Here is a 23,857-nt window from a genome sequence, read left to right on the forward strand (position 1 = left end):
ATTTTATTTCCGTTTGTTAAAAATATCCTAAAATATACTAGGTTTCTATATTATTTTTGACATTCTTTTATTAAATTCATATTGGTAATGCTGATTCCCAGACTAAAAATGGACTCTGAAACTCATTTCTGACGTAAAAAAGAGGAAGTGATCTTCGGCTGAGTATTTTGTCTATACCAGACAACATGAAATGAGGAACGCCCCGTGTGTTTTGATAAAGCAGATAAGAGATGCACTTTACTGATTGAAATGGGCTTTAATCTATAAAACTTAGTGTGAAGCTATCCTTTATTGTCTCGGTTTTTTATGCTGGCATGACTCTTTTCTGTGTGTAAGGGATTCTTGAACCACAGAGAGTTTTTGTACTGCCTCTCCGTCTTGTAGGCACAGGAAACAGAAGTTCCACATGTTCACCACAGAGCAGCTTCTGACTTCAAGTTGCAGAGCAGCTCTGAGGAAAAAAATGCATTTCTGTTCCTACATGCAAAATAACACCATTCTTTGCTGCATGCACAATTGCATCCATGAATGCACCCGTTCTACAGCTATTAACCCAACTGCGCATTTTGCAAGCTTTTGTACGAGTGTTTCTTAAAAGCTCGCGTTGCCACCTCCACCTCCTGACTTCCTGTCGTGTTGAAACAGAGCATGTTAGAAAACCACAAGCTGAGGTCATGTGACTCAGTAAGACTACTACGATACGAGTTCAGTTTGTGAATCTCAAATCCTCTTTTCAGCTCAGTCAGTCGTTGGTTTGTGTCCGTTTTGTGTCGCAATGACTTTAGAGAAGCTCTTCCTGTAAAAGTACACACAGGAGCCAAAAAAAAGGGGAAGAGGAACAAGAGGAGGAAGGTGGACAGAGAGATGGACTCGGCAGATGAGAACTGCAGTGCAGCCGCAGAGGCAAACGGAGGTGAGTTTACAGTGGATCCTGATGCAGGACATTGATATGAAGCTTGTACATAGCTGCCAGTTTAAGGGTTTCAACTCTTGAAATTGGTTCAGTGATGTAGACGATGGATTCAATGATGAAAATCTAAATTCAGTGCGGTTTGTGGTGGTAATCTAGATTGATGTCTGACTTTTGCCACATTTCTTTGTTCTGTGTCACTCAGCTTATCCGGTACGATGCACTGAGGAAGTACTTCTCCCTTTCTTCACAGATGAGAGTTTGCCGGCTGCCATGAACGTCCAACGCCCTCCGGTCTCCCCGGGCACCCCGCCCGCCCTCCAAGAACTCAGAGTGGTCCTGCTGGGCAGAAAGGGAGCCGGCAAGAGTGCCGCAGGGAACACCCTGCTGGGAGGAGTGGGCGGCTTCGAGAGCGGGAAGCCCACGGAGGAGTGCGTGAAAAGGCGAGCGGATGTCGTTGGCAGGAAAGTCACAGTGGTGGACACACCTGGCTGGGAGTGGTACTACCCACTCAACAGTACCCCCAACTGGGTGAGGAGGGAGACTCTGAGGAGTGTGACCCTGTGCCCTCCTGGACCCCATGCCGTGCTCCTGGTAGTTCGCTCCTGCGCTTCCATCACAGACAGCTACATCCAGGAGATAGAGGAGCACCTGGAGCCGCTGGGAAGGGAGGTGTGGGAGCACACCTTGGTGCTTTTCACCAGGGGAGACGAACTGGGTCTGACCACCATGGAGCAGCGCATCCAGACCAGCGGTTCTGGACTCCAAAGACTCCTCCAGAAGTGCAGCAGCAGGTACCACATCGTGAACAACTACAGCAAAGGAGACGGTACGCAAGTGAAGGAACTGATAAGGAAGCTGGAGGTGATGGTGGACAGAAAGAAGGGAGGAAGGAGTCATCTGGAGCTGGATAACGGAGTCCTGCTGGGGCTGGAGGCGGACGGGAAGAGGAGAGCCAGGGAGAGGAGGAAGAAGCAGAGGCAGATGGAGGCGCAGATGCAGAGAGGGACCATCAAAGCCGCTCTCATGAGTAAGTCCTTCAGATTGTTTAATGCTGAAGAATAAGAGTTTATTACAAAATAAACTCTAGAAAAAACTCTAATGGCCTCCATGTTGGAATGGCCACCATATATTCACCTTTTCTATAAATTAGACTTCAATGACGTGTTAAAACTTTGGTCTTCAGGACTAAAAAGATTGTATCTTGAGAATAGTTGTGTCATCTGTCATTTTTCTATAGCAGTTTCATTTGAAAATCACAAATCTGTCAGCTTGGAGTTGCCCATGTCCATGACTGTGGACATGGGGAATTTTAGGTTAAATGTTAATTTCTTGACTTTGGAATTCAACATACTTGAACACATGTTCTCTTGTTTTTCCAATTTTGAGAAGTGTCAACTACTGTACATGTGAAGTATTACTCACAGAACTAAAAGATAAAGGGTTTAAATACTTTAAAAACAGAAGCTATATGTAAAAAAAATGCCTTAGTTTTATTTATATTTAAGCACTTGTAGAGATTTTTGTCAAAAACATTTTTTTGAACATGTTGGTGTTTGTGTATGTCCCTCACTAAATAAATTAAAAATGTATTTTTCAGAGTGAGATCAGGGGCAGTTAGCGTTGCCCTGTCCTCACAAACCCAGTCAATACTGTTGTGACTAAAATTATTACTGTTTATCGCTCAACTTGTCGGAAAGATGCTTCTTAGTTGAGTCCAAGTTTTGTGTTTTATAAAAGACTGAATTAAATGGGCTACTAGCAGAAATCGCAAACTAGTGGTGATTCATGTAAAGCTAAAATAGCCTTTTAAGCTAGCCGTTAGCCAGATACATACACAACCATCGGAGCTAACACCACCAGAGGGCGCTGTTCCTCACTCACCGGAGATTCCATCAAGTAGAAGAACACATGTTTGTGGCTGCAGCTAGCATGATTATTTTTGCTCATGAGACCATCCCATCCTGTGTTATATCGCTGGTGTTAAAACCAGCTGTGTGAGTACAATAAGTCTAACAATATCTCCGGTAGCAGCGTATCTAATCACAATACTTAGAACCCTGCTGAAAACCACTGTCCAAAATTCTCATGTGGGAAGCTAATTGAAGGTCTGGTTTACAAGCTAGATGTTTTAAATTATTATGAATGTGAGAAACTCCGGCCATCCTGGAACTGAGCAGAACACCATGGGTGGAAATGAGCGAATACACATGCAGCTTTGTAGTTTAGTTTTCAACTTGAGAGGGATTCAGAGTAACCTTTCAGAAGCAGAGTTGTCACCAGAGTCTTTTTAAATAGGAGTATAAATGTGCCCGAGGTGAGGTAAGCATGAATTACGTGAGTAAATGCTACTAAACCGGTGGAAAAAATGGAGGGGAGTGGAAACAGTGGGAGGGAGGGATGTCTCAAATTAACCACCAATACCCAAGAGAACTACTAGTTATGGATTCCCTGCAATTACACAGGGAATTCATTCAGATGATTAGCCTTTGAATGTGACAAACATGATTTGTCACTTGGCTAATGAGAGATTCATCCACTACCATCATCTTTTCTGCTAAAACATTGGATATCAGGAGAGAGGATCATTGTTGAATGAGTTTTTTGTGAAAGATGGAAAGTATTTCCATCCTGGTAACAACCTGAACCTTGTTCTACGCTTTGCTTTCTGGATATAATGAGAAATGATTGCCAGCTGGAGACGTGGAAATTTTACCCAATCGCTCATTTTTGACTGTGGTGTGTGTTTGCATTTTCCTGCCAAACGAGGTGGACAGCAAAGTATGACATGGTGACAAAATGTCGAGCACAAACCACAGAGTAAAGTCTGTTTATATTTTTCTCCCTAGGTGATGGACCCCAGGGTTCGGAGCTGGATGCACACCAGTCCTTCTCCAAGGCTCCTCGGCGGCTGCCCGAGGTCAGACTGGTTCTACTGGGAGAGCGCGAGACTGGGAAGAGCTGTGCCGGGAACGCCATCCTTGGGAAAACAGGCTTCTTCGAAGCAGGAGCGGTGACGGAGGAGTGTGTCCGCCAGCAGGCGGAGGTGGCCAGGGTGATGGTGACCGTGGTGGACACGCCGGGCTGGGAGGCAGGAGTGGCCGGTGCCACGCCGGAGCGGGTCAAACGGGAGATCATGTGCAGCGTGGCCCTGTGCCCTCCGGGGCCTCACGCCCTGCTGCTGACTCTGAGGGTGGACACTCTGGTGAGGGCGGGACATGTCAGGGAGCACCTGGAGCTTCTCGGAGAGGGTGTGTGGAGACACACAATCCTGCTGTTCACCCACGGCGACCAGCTCCGCGAGGGCGTGGACATCAAGCAGCACGTCCAGAGCGGAGGCAGGGACCTGCAGTGGCTGCTGGAGAAATGCAGGGGTCGGTACCACGTGATCGGCAGCGGAGACGGAGGAGGACGAGGCAGCGGGGGGTCCGCAAAGGTGACGGAGCTCCTGGAGAAAGTGGAGAAGATGGCGACGATGAACAGATGCGAAGCTTTTTCCTGCGTGGTGCAGGAAGTTAGGGATTTGAGCCTCCAGAGGAACGAAAAGTTCAACCAGCGGATGAAGGAGATCGTGGACAAGATGGTTCGTCAGGAGGCTGAGTTGAAGAACTTGAGGGACAGGGAGGTGAAGAGCATCAGGTGGTTCTTTGACAGGAAGAAGAAGGTGAAGTCGCCGGGAAAGGCCGATGTTCAAAGAGAAGAGGAGGGCGACGAGGACAGACGGGTTGGTGAAATAAGAAACGACTTTGGCGACCTGGAGGAGAGGATGAGATGGCTGACGGAGGACAGAGAGAGGGAAATTCAGGATCTCAGCCTTGAAAACGAGAGGATCCGAGTCACACTAAACCAACGTCAACAAGAGAAACACGAAGCGGAGCTGAACCTGGAGCTCAAAGAGAGGGAGATCGAGGAACTGAAGGAAAGGACTGACGAGCAGCAGCTGAAGCTCCTCGATCTCGAACGCACCTACGTTGAGTCCGAACACGAGAGGAAGCGAAGGGAGGATGAAATCAGAGCAGAGAGACAGGAATGGAGGAAAAAACTTGATGAGAAGGAGGAAACTGTGGCGGTGCTTGAAAAGGAGAGAGAAGAGTGGATTGAACGGTTTGAAGCTTTACAAGTAAAAATGGAGCAGATTGAAACACACTATACTGATTCTCTAAGAAAAGAAGGGGAGAAAATCAGGGCGATGGCAGAGAGGGAGGAAAAACTGGTGAAAGAGATGGAAAATCAAGACAAGCAGCTGGAAGGACTAAGAGGGAAAGCTGCAGAGGAAAAGCAGATGATGCTTGAAAACTTTAACATGTTGGAAAAAAGCACGGAGGAGCTGAAACTACAACACCAAAAAGAAATGGAGGAGAAAGAAACTCAGATAAAAGATATAAAACTGCGGCATGAAGAAGAGATGACCAGAAAAGCCACTGAGAGCGAAAGAATCATAGAGACAATGAGAGTTCAGCAGAAACAAGAAGTTCATAAGACACTAAAAGAAAAAACAAATGACATTGAGCTACTCAAGCAACTGCACGAGGAGGGAATTAAAAACATGAAGCAAGAACAAGACAAACAAGTAGCACAGTTAAATGACAAGTTTGCAAAAGAGAAAAGTGAACTTTTGGAGACAAAAAAGAGAGAGTTAGCAGAACTAAAACAAGCACATCTTACTCAGATGGAAGCAAAAGGGCAAGAAGGTGAGAAAAACAAAGAGATGATTCAACTACAGCACAAAAAAGAGCTGGAATTACATGTTCAAGAGAAAAACACAGAGCTGGAGGCCTTGAAGCTGAAACACCAAGAAGAAATGGCTACAAAAATAAATGAGATGGTTAAACTCATGGAGGAAAGAGAAGTTGACCGCAAGAAGGAAGTCGGTGAGATAGTCAAAGAGAAGGAAGAGGAAGTCAAAAGGGTTAGACAGGAATACACAGAAATACTAAGCAAGCTGGAGGGAGAGAGACAGAGAGAAAGAGAGGAGCTGAAGCAGCAAATAGATGAAGGAGAGCAAGAAAAACAGAGATGGATAAAAGAGTTAAAAGAAAAGTTTGCTGCCCAAACAGAAGAAACTAGGCGAGAACGGGCAAGCATGACGCAAGATCTGCAGCACAGTCAAAGAGAAACCGAAGACGTCAAATGTGAACTGATAAAGCAAGTTGAAGGCAGGGCAGCAGAGAAAGAAAGGCACAAGAAAGAGTTTCTGCAAAAGGAGAGAGAGGTTGAGGAAATGAAAGAGAAATTTAAAGAATTGAGAGAGACAATCCAACAGAAAGAAGAAAGAGAGAAGGAGCTTTTCAGTGAAATTGAAATCAGAGAAACGGACAAAGAAAGATGCAAGAAAGAGTCGGAGCAACAGATAGAGGAAATGAAGGAGAAGCTCAACGAAACGAAAGAGAAGATGCAGCAAGCAGACGAAAGGCTGAAAGTCCTTTCAAACGATATGAAAGCAATGGAGCAACAACTAAAAAAGAAAGAGGACGAAACAGAGGAGATGAAATTAACTGTTAAGGAAATGAAGGAAGAAATCAGAGAAAAGGAAGAGAAAGAACTCGTTTACCTGGAGCGTAAAAAAGACTCGGAGCAGAAACTGGAGAGAACAGAACAAGAAGCTGAAAAGATGAAGGAGCAAATAAAAGAGCTCGAGGAAGACTTGCAGCAGGCAATGGAGCAAAGAGAGAAAGACGGCTTGAGCAAGAAGAAGATGCAGCAAACTCTGGAACAAAACGGCAGAGTGATAGAAAAGTTGCAACAGCACATAAAGGACATCGACGAGATTCTGCAGAGAAAGGACAAGGAGGGGGGCGAAATCATCCTGAACCAGAAGAAGGAGGCCGAGCAACGCCTGCAGGACACAGAGCGAAGGATGGAGGAGATGAAGCAAGAGCTTCTGGAAGACATGGAGAGCAAACTGAAAGAGAAGGAGGTGGAGAACGAAAGCATCAAACAGCAGGCTGACTCCAGGGAGGCAAGATGGAGGGAAGAGCTGAAGAAGACGGAGGAGAGAGGGGCAAACGAGATAAACAAGCTTCTGGAGATTATCGAGAAGAAGACAAAAGAAATAACACAAGCAGAAAGACGTCTCGCAGAGAAAGAGGGAGAGGTCGACGAGCTGAAAAGACTGTGCTCAAACCACTGCAAAGACATTGACGAGTTGAGAGAGAGCAATGAAAAGTATACACTTCGTATAGCTGAGATGCAGCAACGCCATGCAGAGGAAGAGAAGAAAATTGAGGCACAAATGATGGAAAAGCTGCAGGAGAAAGAAGAAGAGCTCAAACGTCTGCTGCAAAAGGACAAAGACAACGAGAAGGAGCTCGTCCAGCTGAGGCTGACCATCGAGCAGACCAAATCAGAGCTGAAGGAGCTCACCGAGAGAATGGAGAAGGAGATGACGAGCATGATTCGGGAGTACGAGAAAGAGGTCAAAGAAAAAACGGAGAACATAGAGGCCGTCGCGAAGGAGAGGGAGAGTCACGAGCAAAGCGTTCGGGTCGTCACAGAGAAATACGAGGAGAGCCAAAAGAGAGTGGAGGAGCTGCAAGAGCACAACGAAAAGATGAGAAAAGAGACAGAAAATCTCAGCATCAAGTGTGAGGAGATGAGGAAGAAGAGTGAGAAAGAGGTTAGGGAGCATCTAGCAACATGTGAGGCGAAAATAAAGAGCATAGAAGCTGTCCTTATGGAGAGAGATGCAGAGGTGAAAGCATTACAAGAAGCCAACGATAAACTTCAAGGAGAGGTGGAAGTGATTAAAGCAAGGGAAGACAGGAGCAAGATTCAGATAAATGAGCTGATGGAGAAACAAAAAGAGCAGGCAAAGAAGTATGACGAAGAATGTCTAAACAGAGAGAAATTAGCCGAGGACAGAGAGCGAGCTGTGAGGAGAGAGGAAGAAGAGTTGAGCAAAAGAAGAGACGACCTCAGTGCAAAACAGGAGGAACTTGTTGAAATGGAGATAAAGTTGAAAAATCAAGAATCTGAGCTTCAAAAACTCCAAGCTAATCTAGAGATAAGAGAAAAAGAAGCAGAGGAAATGGATAATCAAATGACAGAGTTGAACTCAAGGAAGCAGGTTATCAGGAAGAAGGAAAGGGATCTGGACACTTTGCTTGGAGCGCTGGAGGGCAAGCAGAGAGAACTGAGCTCTCACGGTCAAGACCTCCAGAAGAAGGTCAGAGGTCTGAAGGATCAAGGGAAGGAGCTGAAGGACAGAGAGTGCTACCTAAAGAATGAGGAGCAGGAGCTGCTCAACTGGAAGTCAGAACTGCTGGTGCAAAACGAGTATGTCAACTGCACAACGCAGGAGCTGGACGAGATTCGCCGGGATATGGCTTTGCTGAAGGAGGAGCTCCGCACCAGGGAGACAAAGCTAAAGGAGTCGCTCAAAGACATGAACAAATGGGAGCTGAATCTCAGAAAACGAGAGGAAGCGTTGGTCAGGGGGGAGCAAAGGTCCGATGACAGCATTGACGAAACGGGTTCTTTCCATCTACTGGCTGAAGATAACTTACCTTTGATGGACCAAGAAGTCAAGGATGGGAGGGCAAAGGGAAGAGGGAAAGAGTCAGCTGTAGAAGATACTACTAGCCCCACAGAGACAAATAAATGTCACTTTGAAACACTTTTAGAAACTAAACAAACTGAAGAAAACAAGAAGATCAGCATTTTAAGGTCCCTACCGAACCACAAAGACCCAGGGTGTGACTTGAGAGTGATGGTCCTGGGAGAGACGTGGTCTTCTCGCTCCCCAACCGGAGTCACCATCTTAGGCGGAGAGGCGTCTAAGTTCAGCGGATCCGGCTTCAGGCCCTGGAGAGGTCAGATAGCCGGGAGGCGCCTGGCGGTTGCAGAACCGCTGGGTCTGAAGTGGCGAGACGGACCCGATGCGACCGATTCGGCGCAACGGAAGAGCATCCTAGAAAGTGTCTCCTGGTGCCGCCCGGGCGCTCATGTCGTCCTCCTGCTCGTGCCCGCCTTCCTGACCTGCACGCGGAAGTACAGGAGGGCCATGGAGGAGCACGTGGGCTTGCTCGGGGAGGACGTCTGGAGGCGTACGTTGGTGCTTTTCACCTGGGGGGAGATTCTGGGAGAGAGCGTGGATCAGCACATCCTGAGGAACGGGGAACTGATGGGGCTCATAGAGAGGTGTGGGGGCAGATACCATGTGCTGACGAGCAAACAGAACAACTCAAAGATCAAGGCGTTATTTGAAAAAATGGAAGATATAGCAGATTTATCTTTAGAAATGTGAGGACTGAGTAATAATTATTTTTTTCACGTGTATAATATGAGAGAGACTCTATAGGCACCCTTCTGTCAAAATTTAATCGGAGTTTGATGGATGAGTGATTTATGACCCTAATCATTAATTGCTATTAATATCCACCCCCCCCCCCCCCCCCCCCCCCCCCCCCCCCCCCCTAAAAAAAAAACAAAAAAAACAACTGTTACGCCAACTGTTATTCCCACTATGTGTTTTAAAAATAGTACAATGAAAGTATGAAAAACAATAAGTGTTAGATAATTGAGAATAATATACAATATAGTATATTTAAATAGAATGTTGTAGTTACCTCCGGTTTTTCTCACTAAGCCATTTGGTGTTTGTGCGTGTGTGTCCGGCTCTCTCGTGCTGACTATGAGTTTGTGACAGAATACCGGACAGGCCTCACCTGTCATCTGTGTGAGGCGGGCTAAAAAAAAACCCTAGGTAGGCGATTCTCTTGACCTGAGGGTCATCACACACACCGCCTGCAAGGAAACTCTATGTCTCCGGAAAACAGATTTTCAAACCGTCATCGATTATCAGCTCGGGATCTGCGCGGGAAAAGGGTTCCTGCCATCTGTCCGGCTCTCTCGTGCTGACTATGAGTTTGTGATATAATACCGGACAGGCCTCACCTGTCATCTGTGTGTGTTAGGCTAAAAAAAAAAACCCCTAGGTAGGCGATTCTCTTGACCTGAGGGTCATCACAGAGGGCCTGTAAGGAAACTCTATGTCTCCAGAAAACAGATTTTCAAACCGTCATCGATTATCAGCTCGGGATCTGCGCGGGAAAAGGCGGGAGCCAGCTGTCCGTGTCTTTCAGGGTGATTCTCATCAATTATCAGGTATTAGACAATCTTCCTGAATGCTGTGTATCAGGAACGGGAGAGGGCATAAGGGTGGACAGAGGCGTGTGTGTGTGTGTGTGTGTGTGTGTGTGTGTGTGTGGGTGCACCCGTAAGACTGAACACATACCTCTAGAGAAAGCCTAGAGTTTTAACTGTTTTACTGCTTTATTTTATGGTAGCACGACTAGTCAGTGCTGACTATGAGTTTGTGATTTCCTTCATCGCTTAAATTTTAAACTCTTATAGATTTTGTTTTCTGTAACACTTGCTAGTGTGATACGTTTCAGTAAATGTTCCTCATCTGTACACGTACTTCTTAAGAATATGTGACAGACAGTAAACAGGCCTACTCAAATTTAACTTTTATCTTTCCGCAGTTAAAGAATTTGTCCAGACTTTTCCAGAATTTGGCCCGGTATCACTGTGAATAATTTTGTTCAGTTTTTTTCTTGCTGTTGAATCAACGCTGATCTTCCCACTGCTTCATGTTTTCTCCAAAATAGTAAATCCTGGTTTAAATACATTTGAAACTCATAGATTTTTTTTCTGTAACACTTGCTAGTGTGAAACATGTTAGTAAATGTTCCTCATTTGTACTCGTACTTCTGAACAATATCTGACAGGGGCTAAACAGGCCACGGTGAGGTTACTCATATGTATCTTTCAGCTTTCCCTCCACCCATTATCTTACACACTTTAGTGTGTTCACTAGCAAAATATAGTACACCTCTAATTTTTTTAATTTTTCATTATTAAAACTTTGAAATGATCAATGTGAACCATCAGTCTGTATTAAAATAGTTAATATAATTCATATTATTTATTTAGATTTGATGTTTTAATGTGTGCCCTTGGATTTATATTGATTTATTCAATATAATATATTGATTTATTTATCAAACTGAATAGCCATTCCGTTTTTTTTTATATAGTATTTTTTTCTTTTGGTGTTTGTTGCACAAATTCAAATATATGCCGGCTATCAACCAACAATTAAATCAGTGAATTTGCGTTTTTTTTCTTAAATACTCCCTCTCACCGAGACTTACTTACATCTTCTGACAGCTAGCCCAACTTATAATAACATTGACTAAATTTGCTATTGGTACACTTTACCTAAAAATAAAAATTAAACATACTCACTACACAACCATGCTCCAAGAGTTGCTCACAACATGGTGAATTGTTTTGTTACCTTAAAAATGATCTGCAGCTTTTGTTTCTTGGTCCTAATGATGATGTTCACTAATGTTCACTAACAGACAGTTCAACACCTCTTGTGATTGATAAGCTTATAAATGATCAATGCAAAGCATCAGTATGCGCTAAAGAAGATCATATCAGTCAGATTAAGTAAAATATCATTAAACTCAAAGCAATCAAAATTATATTTCTCTGAAAGGTCTTTTTTTTCAGGGAGTTTAGACTGTATGAAAGGAATCAGTGAAATATACTATGAAATATTTTATCTGCTGCATCCCCATAATAAAACTTCAATTGTGAATTGAATGATTACATTGCATCTAGACACAAAAGAATCAACCGTTAATTAGTAATCATACTGACTAACAAGATCTGATCAAACAAGAAACTTGACAACCTCAAGGGATTTCTCACATTGGAGAACGAACCGTCTGACTTTCTTTAGCCACTAAATTTAACCTTACCAAAGTTCTGCCTTGGAGCAAACAGGTACTGAGTTTGAAGCGGATCAGACGCCTTCAGCCATCTGCTAAAGCTAGACTCCGGCCTTCCTCACTGTAAAATAAAACATTAGACTTAAAAAAAAGTTCAAGCGAACATCACTTAATTATCATCGACTTGTTGTTTGTACTCATCTTAAACAAGTGGCAGGAACATTTGGATATATATATATAAAAAAAAAGCTTTATAACTTAATCTATTTAAGTTGAGTCCATGCAACAAGTAAAATAAAAAGTGAACTATTTGAAAGTAGTGAGGATTTAGGGTGGTAAAAGTTGAACATTTTAACATGCCCAGACACTTTCTGCTCAAGCAAACCAAAAGGTTTTGAACAGAACAACCATGTCAAATAATGAGACCGTGAATCTTTAATCTATGTAGCAAATATATTGCTGCTGCTGCTGTAAGCAGAAAATAAAAGAAGTTTTACGGAGAATAATATTTTGGATGAGTTTAAGAATATTGTTTGCCAAAATCACACGGTGTAACTACACTTGTTTTTTATAAGTTGCAGTATTTGAATCTTTTTGAGGCAATTGGTTGCATAAATTAAAGTAAATACGACCTATTTTCCTGCTCCACATACTTAGTTAGCAATGTGCCAGTTAGCTTCCCAGTCTGAACTTCTGGGCAATGTCTTGATTCAGTCAAATTTTCTATCTTGTATCTCCTGAACTCTGATATTTTGCTTGCTGGTCTTCATCGTGCTCTGAATGCAGTATCGGGTTTCTCTTACTTTAACCCGCCCAACTTACACCTGATTGGCATGTTAGCCTTTTGATTCCCTCCCAGCGAGGCGGTGCTTCACAAAGCAAACTGTTTGTCAAACTGTTGATCTGCCTCATGGCTGTTTTAGAAGATATGGTGACTGAGTTTTAGAGAGTACTAGCCAGCTCATGCAGCTTGTTTTTATTAGATGCCAGTCCTAAAAGTACATATCTTTAAAATATGAATAAATACGTACAATTCCATAATTATTCGATCCAACGGTTGTAGAAGTTTTGTAATAATGCAATTCAGGTATTTTACATTTTCTGGACTAAAGGAGGATTTCAGTTCAACACCTGTGGTTTCTTAATGTAAGTGTTTCTGCTACTGGACAAGAAACAGGGTTAAAAGAGGATTTAGAAAGCAAAATACAAAGATGATAGTTGTTTTTACCGAGAGCAAGGCTGTGACTAGTTATCAGGACAGCATGAGACCTGTGCAATTTCTTAATCTTTAGGAAATATTTTTGGACACAGCCATCCGCAGGAGCAAGATGAAGCAAGAACATCACAACATCGGATGTATTTTTTCATCCTTCTATCCGTGATTTAAAACTATTTTTAATTTTGTGTCATCTTAAAGATGGAAAGAGTCAATTATGTTTTCACCCATGGAAAAGTGTAATGTGTTTATTATGAGTAGGATTAACCAAGCTGAAGGAAAATAAAGAAAAAGGATAAATAAATATTCATTGATACAGAACCGAATCAGCAAATATGAACTTATGAAACTACTGAAACCTTCAAGAATTTTATGTTGTGTAAGATATTTAAGAAAATAATAATGAATCTGCGTTCATGAATTTCTTTATTTGGTCATTGTCTGTAAAATACGTTTACCTTTTGTTTTGTTGAACACCAGACATCTCATCTCTTTCCCACAGTTTCTTTTCACTTAGTTCCACTACTGCTGTGGATTTTATAGTCAATGTTTAAAGTCAGCACAGAGTCTGAAGCGATGGAGGAAATTTACGTCAATATGGAACCTGTTGGACAAACTGCATCTAATCACACAGGTAAGAACAAAGTTACAGAGAAATTTAGTATGTATTGAATTCAATTTTGCTAAGGTTGAGGTTTTTGTTAAGGTTGGAGCAGCTCCAAAGAGAGGCTCTGCCTCCGTGCGGCTGTCTGTTTGGGAATCCTGAATGTTTTACTTTTGGCTGAACTCATCGCCCTCAGTGTTCACAGTGAGTCTTGTTCTAGTCATCTTAAAGATGTAAAAAGAGTAGATTTTACGTTTCTGTTATATAAAAAATGTCATTGTTCCCCTTCTAAAATCAAACTGACCAAATAGCAAGGGTTTAAAAAAGAATAAAGCTTCGTGACTCAAAAGTTTTGCAGAGAGGTGAAACATTACACTAAGTTACATGAGTCTGATTCATTTTCAGCAATGGTTGCATTTGCAGCCATTTAGGTTAGCGTGTCTTTAATATCTTCTCTTTTTCAAACTATTTACCCAACGATTCATTGTTCAGTGTTACCTCAGTTTAAATTCTACAGGCATAACCAAAATCATGAAACTATTTTGTAAGTCTTAAGTGAAAATACGGTGTTGCCACTTCTTTTTGCAAACATGTTTGTTAATTTTATTTTTTTTTTCAGCTCATGACATGACAGCAGATTTTTCTGACATCAGCAACATTCTGACCGACCAGAACAGCAACAGCGAGTTTCCCTCCATGAACGCCAACTTCACTGAAACGGCTCCACGAGCTGAAGACACTTTAAGGTTGGTCAAAACTTTAAAAAATGTGGATCTCGTTAAAAATTGAATTCTACTCTGAATTGTAGAGTATAACTAATAACTTTCCTTTTTGGTCTAAATGAATATAATGTAAATGAACAACTTTTATTTTAATTTATTAAGTGCTCTATCATTTGCGTGTGCTGAAAAACAATGTAAAACAAACTAAACTTTGTTTGTTTTCTCCTTAAAGGGAAATTGTGTCCTACAGAACGAACAAACATCAGTTGTTCCTGTTCATCCAGGGGCTGCGGAAGAAGAGAAGAGCAGATCCACTAGTGATGGATGATTAGGATCTGTGTTCACTGTGATATTATTCACCAACAATAATGTAGCTTATGGTGTTACATAAAATCCTAAAGATGAAATGTACACTTCCAACTGTTGTGACCTGCATCTAATAACACAACTATTTTATCGCTTGTACTCTGTGTTTTTCTTTCTTGTTAAAACTCTGACGTGATAAACAAACGTTTTTCTTTTTGTTTGTTGTTTTTTTTTTTTGTATTTTTGCGGAGAATCGGTTGATGCGTTCTGATTGTGTATTAATGTGACTTTTACTACGAAACTTTATGGAGTTCCAGTTGTGTCCGGTAATAGTGGATTAAGTTCTATCTTGGTAAAATTATATTTCCAATTATTTACTATCATTTGTAATAAAGTGATGCCAACACCACGGATTCAACAGTGAGGAGTTTGTTCTAGTCATCTTAAAGATGGAAAGAGTCAATGTTGTGCTGATTCTGAGTAACTGAATGACTTTTTATTCATTTCAGAGTTCAATCAGCGAGGTTATTCGTTTTGTGATGGTCCTAGTCTAAGAAAGAAAGAAACAAAGAAAGAAAGCAGCAAATGTACATGTTGGTTCCCCTGAAAATATGGATAAATTCAGTCATTGTAGGGTTAAAGTAATTTGAAGAGGGAGAAGCGTATAAACAAGTCAAGTCAATGACGAGTCAATGACTTGATGCATTCTGCATTTTTAACTCGGTTAACTTAACTTTTTGTTTTTTTTACTGACTTTAATACATTTAAATCGCTACGTTGTTTGATAAGTAGAATGGAAATGACTTTTTTTGTAAATGGTCTTGTAAATTAGCGTTTTAAAAATCAACTGAATTGAATTAAGAAATTTGACCATCGGATTGGACTGAAGAGAAATGATGAGCAATGTTTTATGGGTTTGGGTTTAATAAAGCAAAGATTGGTATTTTTGTAACATCAAAAGTTCATTTTTGAGGCAAAACTAAGAAATTTTTTAAAAATTTCAAATTGCATTTTCCTACATACCGTTGCCTGTTGTCTGAGCAGGTAAAGGTTGTCAAAAACCATGATCTTAAATTTTATTTACAAAGATATAAGTCCTAATATTCTGTACAACATCATTCACAGGTTACAAATACTAAAAAGTCAAGCATTAGAATCACTAAAAACTCATGACAAAAAAAACTTGTGACAGCAATCTTGCTCCTGAATTTGGGTCAGGAAAATAAAGCTAGAGTAGCAAACTCTTTCACAATTTAGATTTACAGATTCACAGGAAAAGCTACGTTTTCAACAACTATATAGATTTAGAAAAACAAAAAAAACAAATTTTAGGCATAACTATTGTATTTTACCTGCCTCAGGTGATTTGTTGGATCATTTTGTGTAGCATGATTTAGTAGTAGCATCATGTAGTACGATGGTGACAGTGCAACATCAGTGTTTACAATAAGTTTCGTATCTTTAATGGCAGGAAACATCATTTTTTTACATCAGTGGGATGTTAAAAGTCTTGTATGTAAACATCTTATGGGGAGGTTTTTATTGTTTCCTTATTTATTGTTTCCTTAAAACCGTTTAAAGAGTGTTGATTTCATCCAAAATTTTAAGAGATTATAAAGGACTTAAAGTTAAAAACAAAACTCAAATGAAAATGTACTACATGGCATGCATTTGAAGCTTTGACCCAACACAGGGCAGGCTGTACACTGTGATGGAGATATTTGTCTCTTTAAAGATCTGTTCCAGGATCTTTGACACCTTTGACCACTGCAGCTGGTCCAGGCCACAGCCAATTCTGAGGGAGGAGATACGAGACAAGCAAATTGATTAATTATCCCCAATAAAGAAGAAGATTTAAGGGTATTTATTATAGTCATTTATTCACAGTAGTTCCTACAAACTGGGGTATTGATATCTTATTGACACCATTTTCTAAGCAGTGAGATTTCATGTCTTCCAGACTCTGTCTTAGGCTGACATACGTGGGTTTCTGGCTGGCTTTTTTCTTTGTGATCTGAGACACATAATAGGAAAGATACAGTTACCAGATTAAATAATGAAACAACTTTTGGTCCAATGCAGTATAATTGTGGTATGTTTACCAGATAGTAGATGAAACGTTGATCATGTGTCAGGACAGCACACTGCCCCGGAAGCTTCTCTATTAGGACATACAAAAAAATACAAAACAGGATATGATTTAGCACTTGCTGTTGAAATCATACATTTGAATGAACTGGAAAAACATAAAACATTTTTTTCCAAAACAAAGACTTTAGTAACTAGTCTGACTCACTCTGCTCCTTTAACTCTGAGACTCGACCAAACTTCTTCTTGAACATCGCCGCTATGCCTGCTCCCATGCGACAGTCTTCACTGATGCAGTGGGCCAAGGATTCATCGCGTGGACAGGAGAACAAATCTCCGGTGACATACTTTAATGTCCACTTGGTTGATTGATAGAGTTTCTCAGTTTTGCCCATGTTCATACTTTCTTCAAGCGCAATTTGGAGAAAACTATAACCACAAAGTACCAAGTTGGTAACGGCGCTTACTACAGCCTTGCTTATCCCCTCACCATCTATCCCCACACTAGGCTGTGTCTCATTGTTCCTTAAAGCACCACCCATTTTAGCTGAATTTTTTTCCAAATTTGTCCGGGGGGTTGTTAGTCCCAGTAAACTATAATAAGCAGGATTTTCTGTTTGCCTCAAAAATGAACTTTTGATGTTACAAAAATACCAATCTTTGCTTTATTAAACCCAAACCCATAAAACATTGCTCATCATTTCTCTTCAGTCCAATCCGATGGTCAAATTTCTTAATTCAATTCAGTTGATTTTTAAAACGCTAATTTACAAGACCATTTACAAAAAAAGTCATTTCCATTCTACTTATCAAACAACGTAGCGATTTAAATGTATTAAAGTCAGTAAAAAAAACAAAAAGTTAAGTTAACCGAGTTAAAAATGCAGAATGCATCAAGTCATTGACTCGTCATTGACTTGACTTGTTTATACGCTTCTCCCTCTTCAAATTACTTTAACCCTACAATGACTGAATTTATCCATATTTTCAGGGGAACCAACATGTACATTTGCTGCTTTCTTTCTTTGTTTCTTTCTTTCTTAGACTAGGACCATCACAAAACGAATAACCTCGCTGATTGAACTCTGAAATGAATAAAAAGTCATTCAGTTACTCAGAATCAGCACAACATTGACTCTTTCCATCTTTAAGATGACTAGAACAAACTCCTCACTGTTGAATCCGTGGTGTTGGCATCACTTTATTACAAATGATAGTAAATAATTGGAAATATAATTTTACCAAGATAGAACTTAATCCACTATTACCGGACACAACTGGAACTCCATAAAGTTTCGTAGTAAAAGTCACATTAATACACAATCAGAACGCATCAACCGATTCTCCGCAAAAATACAAAAAAAAAAAACAACAAACAAAAAGAAAAACGTTTGTTTATCACGTCAGAGTTTTAACAAGAAAGAAAAACACAGAGTACAAGCGATAAAATAGTTGTGTTATTAGATGCAGGTCACAACAGTTGGAAGTGTACATTTCATCTTTAGGATTTTATGTAACACCATAAGCTACATTATTGTTGGTGAATAATATCACAGTGAACACAGATCCTAATCATCCATCACTAGTGGATCTGCTCTTCTCTTCTTCCGCAGCCCCTGGATGAACAGGAACAACTGATGTTTGTTCGTTCTGTAGGACACAATTTCCCTTTAAGGAGAAAACAAACAAAGTTTAGTTTGTTTTACATTGTTTTTCAGCACACGCAAATGATAGAGCACTTAATAAATTAAAATAAAAGTTGTTCATTTACATTATATTCATTTAGACCAAAAAGGAAAGTTATTAGTTATACTCTACAATTCAGAGTAGAATTCAATTTTTAACGAGATCCACATTTTTTAAAGTTTTGACCAACCTTAAAGTGTCTTCAGCTCGTGGAGCCGTTTCAGTGAAGTTGGCGTTCATGGAGGGAAACTCGCTGTTGCTGTTCTGGTCGGTCAGAATGTTGCTGATGTCAGAAAAATCTGCTGTCATGTCATGAGCTGAAAAAAAAAATAAAATTAACAAACATGTTTGCAAAAAGAAGTGGCAACACCGTATTTTCACTTAAGACTTACAAAATAGTTTCATGATTTTGGTTATGCCTGTAGAATTTAAACTGAGGTAACACTGAACAATGAATCGTTGGGTAAATAGTTTGAAAAAGAGAAGATATTAAAGACACGCTAACCTAAATGGCTGCAAATGCAACCATTGCTGAAAATGAATCAGACTCATGTAACTTAGTGTAATGTTTCACCTCTCTGCAAAACTTTTGAGTCACGAAGCTTTATTCTTTTTTAAACCCTTGCTATTTGGTCAGTTTGATTTTAGAAGGGGAACAATGACATTTTTTATATAACAGAAACGTAAAATCTACTCTTTTTACATCTTTAAGATGACTAGAACAAGACTCACTGTGAACACTGAGGGCGATGAGTTCAGCCAAAAGTAAAACATTCAGGATTCCCAAACAGACAGCCGCACGGAGGCAGAGCCTCTCTTTGGAGCTGCTCCAACCTTAACAAAAACCTCAACCTTAGCAAAATTGAATTCAATACATACTAAATTTCTCTGTAACTTTGTTCTTACCTGTGTGATTAGATGCAGTTTGTCCAACAGGTTCCATATTGACGTAAATTTCCTCCATCGCTTCAGACTCTGTGCTGACTTTAAACATTGACTATAAAATCCACAGCAGTAGTGGAACTAAGTGAAAAGAAACTGTGGGAAAGAGATGAGATGTCTGGTGTTCAACAAAACAAAAGGTAAACGTATTTTACAGACAATGACCAAATAAAGAAATTCATGAACGCAGATTCATTATTATTTTCTTAAATATCTTACACAACATAAAATTCTTGAAGGTTTCAGTAGTTTCATAAGTTCATATTTGCTGATTCGGTTCTGTATCAATGAATATTTATTTATCCTTTTTCTTTATTTTCCTTCAGCTTGGTTAATCCTACTCATAATAAACACATTACACTTTTCCATGGGTGAAAACATAATTGACTCTTTCCATCTTTAAGATGACACAAAATTAAAAATAGTTTTAAATCACGGATAGAAGGATGAAAAAATACATCCGATGTTGTGATGTTCTTGCTTCATCTTGCTCCTGCGGATGGCTGTGTCCAAAAATATTTCCTAAAGATTAAGAAATTGCACAGGTCTCATGCTGTCCTGATAACTAGTCACAGCCTTGCTCTCGGTAAAAACAACTATCATCTTTGTATTTTGCTTTCTAAATCCTCTTTTAACCCTGTTTCTTGTCCAGTAGCAGAAACACTTACATTAAGAAACCACAGGTGTTGAACTGAAATCCTCCTTTAGTCCAGAAAATGTAAAATACCTGAATTGCATTATTACAAAACTTCTACAACCGTTGGATCGAATAATTATGGAATTGTACGTATTTATTCATATTTTAAAGATATGTACTTTTAGGACTGGCATCTAATAAAAACAAGCTGCATGAGCTGGCTAGTACTCTCTAAAACTCAGTCACCATATCTTCTAAAACAGCCATGAGGCAGATCAACAGTTTGACAAACAGTTTGCTTTGTGAAGCACCGCCTCGCTGGGAGGGAATCAAAAGGCTAACATGCCAATCAGGTGTAAGTTGGGCGGGTTAAAGTAAGAGAAACCCGATACTGCATTCAGAGCACGATGAAGACCAGCAAGCAAAATATCAGAGTTCAGGAGATACAAGATAGAAAATTTGACTGAATCAAGACATTGCCCAGAAGTTCAGACTGGGAAGCTAACTGGCACATTGCTAACTAAGTATGTGGAGCAGGAAAATAGGTCGTATTTACTTTAATTTATGCAACCAATTGCCTCAAAAAGATTCAAATACTGCAACTTATAAAAAACAAGTGTAGTTACACCGTGTGATTTTGGCAAACAATATTCTTAAACTCATCCAAAATATTATTCTCCGTAAAACTTCTTTTATTTTCTGCTTACAGCAGCAGCAGCAATATATTTGCTACATAGATTAAAGATTCACGGTCTCATTATTTGACATGGTTGTTCTGTTCAAAACCTTTTGGTTTGCTTGAGCAGAAAGTGTCTGGGCATGTTAAAATGTTCAACTTTTACCACCCTAAATCCTCACTACTTTCAAATAGTTCACTTTTTATTTTACTTGTTGCATGGACTCAACTTAAATAGATTAAGTTATAAAGCTTTTTTTTTATATATATATATCCAAATGTTCCTGCCACTTGTTTAAGATGAGTACAAACAACAAGTCGATGATAATTAAGTGATGTTCGCTTGAACTTTTTTTTAAGTCTAATGTTTTATTTTACAGTGAGGAAGGCCGGAGTCTAGCTTTAGCAGATGGCTGAAGGCGTCTGATCCGCTTCAAACTCAGTACCTGTTTGCTCCAAGGCAGAACTTTGGTAAGGTTAAATTTAGTGGCTAAAGAAAGTCAGACGGTTCGTTCTCCAATGTGAGAAATCCCTTGAGGTTGTCAAGTTTCTTGTTTGATCAGATCTTGTTAGTCAGTATGATTACTAATTAACGGTTGATTCTTTTGTGTCTAGATGCAATGTAATCATTCAATTCACAATTGAAGTTTTATTATGGGGATGCAGCAGATAAAATATTTCATAGTATATTTCACTGATTCCTTTCATACAGTCTAAACTCCCTGAAAAAAAAGACCTTTCAGAGAAATATAATTTTGATTGCTTTGAGTTTAATGATATTTTACTTAATCTGACTGATATGATCTTCTTTAGCGCATACTGATGCTTTGCATTGATCATTTATAAGCTTATCAATCACAAGAGGTGTTGAACTGTCTGTTAGTGAACATTAGTGAACATCATCATTAGGACCAAGAAACAAAAGCTGCAGATCATTTTTAAGGTAACAAAACAATTCACCATGTTGTGAGCAACTCTTGGAGCATGGTTGTGTAGTGAGTATGTTTAATTTTTATTTTTAGGTAAAGTGTACCAATAGCAAATTTAGTCAATGTTATTATAAGTTGGGCTAGCTGTCAGAAGATGTAAGTAAGTCTCGGTGAGAGGGAGTATTTAAGAAAAAAAACGCAAATTCACTGATTTAATTGTTGGTTGATAGCCGGCATATATTTGAATTTGTGCAACAAACACCAAAAGAAAAAAATACTATATAAAAAAAAACGGAATGGCTATTCAGTTTGATAAATAAATCAATATATTATATTGAATAAATCAATATAAATCCAAGGGCACACATTAAAACATCAAATCTAAATAAATAATATGAATTATATTAACTATTTTAATACAGACTGATGGTTCACATTGATCATTTCAAAGTTTTAATAATGAAAAATTAAAAAAATTAGAGGTGTACTATATTTTGCTAGTGAACACACTAAAGTGTGTAAGATAATGGGTGGAGGGAAAGCTGAAAGATACATATGAGTAACCTCACCGTGGCCTGTTTAGCCCCTGTCAGATATTGTTCAGAAGTACGAGTACAAATGAGGAACATTTACTAACATGTTTCACACTAGCAAGTGTTACAGAAAAAAAATCTATGAGTTTCAAATGTATTTAAACCAGGATTTACTATTTTGGAGAAAACATGAAGCAGTGGGAAGATCAGCGTTGATTCAACAGCAAGAAAAAAACTGAACAAAATTATTCACAGTGATACCGGGCCAAATTCTGGAAAAGTCTGGACAAATTCTTTAACTGCGGAAAGATAAAAGTTAAATTTGAGTAGGCCTGTTTACTGTCTGTCACATATTCTTAAGAAGTACGTGTACAGATGAGGAACATTTACTGAAACGTATCACACTAGCAAGTGTTACAGAAAACAAAATCTATAAGAGTTTAAAATTTAAGCGATGAAGGAAATCACAAACTCATAGTCAGCACTGACTAGTCGTGCTACCATAAAATAAAGCAGTAAAACAGTTAAAACTCTAGGCTTTCTCTAGAGGTATGTGTTCAGTCTTACGGGTGCACCCACACACACACACACACACACACACACACACACACACGCCTCTGTCCACCCTTATGCCCTCTCCCGTTCCTGATACACAGCATTCAGGAAGATTGTCTAATACCTGATAATTGATGAGAATCACCCTGAAAGACACGGACAGCTGGCTCCCGCCTTTTCCCGCGCAGATCCCGAGCTGATAATCGATGACGGTTTGAAAATCTGTTTTCTGGAGACATAGAGTTTCCTTACAGGCCCTCTGTGATGACCCTCAGGTCAAGAGAATCGCCTACCTAGGGGTTTTTTTTTTTAGCCTAACACACACAGATGACAGGTGAGGCCTGTCCGGTATTATATCACAAACTCATAGTCAGCACGAGAGAGCCGGACAGATGGCAGGAACCCTTTTCCCGCGCAGATCCCGAGCTGATAATCGATGACGGTTTGAAAATCTGTTTTCCGGAGACATAGAGTTTCCTTGCAGGCGGTGTGTGTGATGACCCTCAGGTCAAGAGAATCGCCTACCTAGGGTTTTTTTTTAGCCCGCCTCACACAGATGACAGGTGAGGCCTGTCCGGTATTCTGTCACAAACTCATAGTCAGCACGAGAGAGCCGGACACACACGCACAAACACCAAATGGCTTAGTGAGAAAAACCGGAGGTAACTACAACATTCTATTTAAATATACTATATTGTATATTATTCTCAATTATCTAACACTTATTGTTTTTCATACTTTCATTGTACTATTTTTAAAACACATAGTGGGAATAACAGTTGGCGTAACAGTTGTTTTTTTTGTTTTTTTTTTAGGGGGGGGGGGGGGGGGGGGGGGGGGGGGGGGGGGGGGGGGGTGGATATTAATAGCAATTAATGATTAGGGTCATAAATCACTCATCCATCAAACTCCGATTAAATTTTGACAGAAGGGTGCCTATAGAGTCTCTAATATGTAAATATGTTTGAATAAAACTACCTAAAAGTGAAACAATCTAATTTCTGCCACACAAGTCTTTATTTAATATGTAATTCTGTTTCTTCTTACCTCAAATTAATTAAATGGGTCACGAATTAAAATATTTAAGGATATAAATGAGGAATTGAATTGACTGTCAGGTCAAAAATTTTAAGAAATCATAAATCCTGAAGTGCTAGAGGTGAAAAAAAATCACTTTAGTAAAATACAAAAAAACCTGTAAAATCTGCACTTAACTGTACTTTATTAACACCCTGTTTCCTGGATGTTTCGTAAAGACTCATCATTCATTCATTTACTAAAAAAATAAATGCTGTAGGCTTGATTTAT

At 39.8% G+C, this 23,857-nt stretch overlaps 1 protein-coding gene and 3 long non-coding RNA genes across 5 annotated transcripts; 2 read left to right on the forward strand and 2 right to left on the reverse strand.

Moving 5' to 3' along the window:
- The first annotated feature begins 694 nt into the window (after positions 1-694).
- LOC116732720 (trichohyalin) lies at positions 695-9,288 on the forward strand. Of its 2 annotated transcripts, none has more exons than XM_032583060.1 (3): positions 695-913; positions 1,116-1,940; positions 3,760-9,288. In XM_032583060.1, the coding sequence occupies exons 1-3, from the start codon at positions 865-867 to the stop codon at positions 9,153-9,155; spliced, it is 6,270 nt and encodes a 2,089-aa protein (XP_032438951.1). In that variant the 5' UTR covers positions 695-864; the 3' UTR covers positions 9,156-9,288. The 2 variants fall into 2 exon arrangements, with proteins under 2 accessions (XP_032438951.1, XP_032438952.1); XM_032583061.1 differs by having other exon boundaries at positions 1,164-1,940.
- A 4,341-nt stretch (positions 9,289-13,629) lies between these two features.
- LOC116733032 (uncharacterized) lies at positions 13,630-14,916 on the forward strand. The gene is made up of 3 exons (XR_004341934.1): positions 13,630-13,679; positions 14,095-14,221; positions 14,430-14,916. It is a non-coding gene; the product is annotated as an uncharacterized LOC116733032 (long non-coding RNA).
- A 1,034-nt stretch (positions 14,917-15,950) lies between these two features.
- LOC116732202 (uncharacterized) lies at positions 15,951-17,293 on the reverse strand. Its single transcript, XR_004341734.1, has 2 exons — positions 16,606-17,293; positions 15,951-16,517 (listed from the first exon to the last, which is right to left on the reverse strand). It is a non-coding gene; the product is annotated as an uncharacterized LOC116732202 (long non-coding RNA).
- Positions 17,294-17,772: 479 nt separating this feature from the next.
- Positions 17,773-19,059, reverse strand: LOC116733024 (uncharacterized). The gene is made up of 3 exons (XR_004341930.1): positions 19,010-19,059; positions 18,468-18,594; positions 17,773-18,259 (listed from the first exon to the last, which is right to left on the reverse strand). It is a non-coding gene; the product is annotated as an uncharacterized LOC116733024 (long non-coding RNA).
- Positions 19,060-23,857: the final 4,798 nt, after the last annotated feature.

This window comes from Xiphophorus hellerii, chromosome 14, assembly GCF_003331165.1.
Source record: "Xiphophorus hellerii strain 12219 chromosome 14, Xiphophorus_hellerii-4.1, whole genome shotgun sequence".
In the NCBI taxonomy this organism is placed as follows: Eukaryota; Metazoa; Chordata; class Actinopteri; order Cyprinodontiformes; family Poeciliidae; genus Xiphophorus; species Xiphophorus hellerii.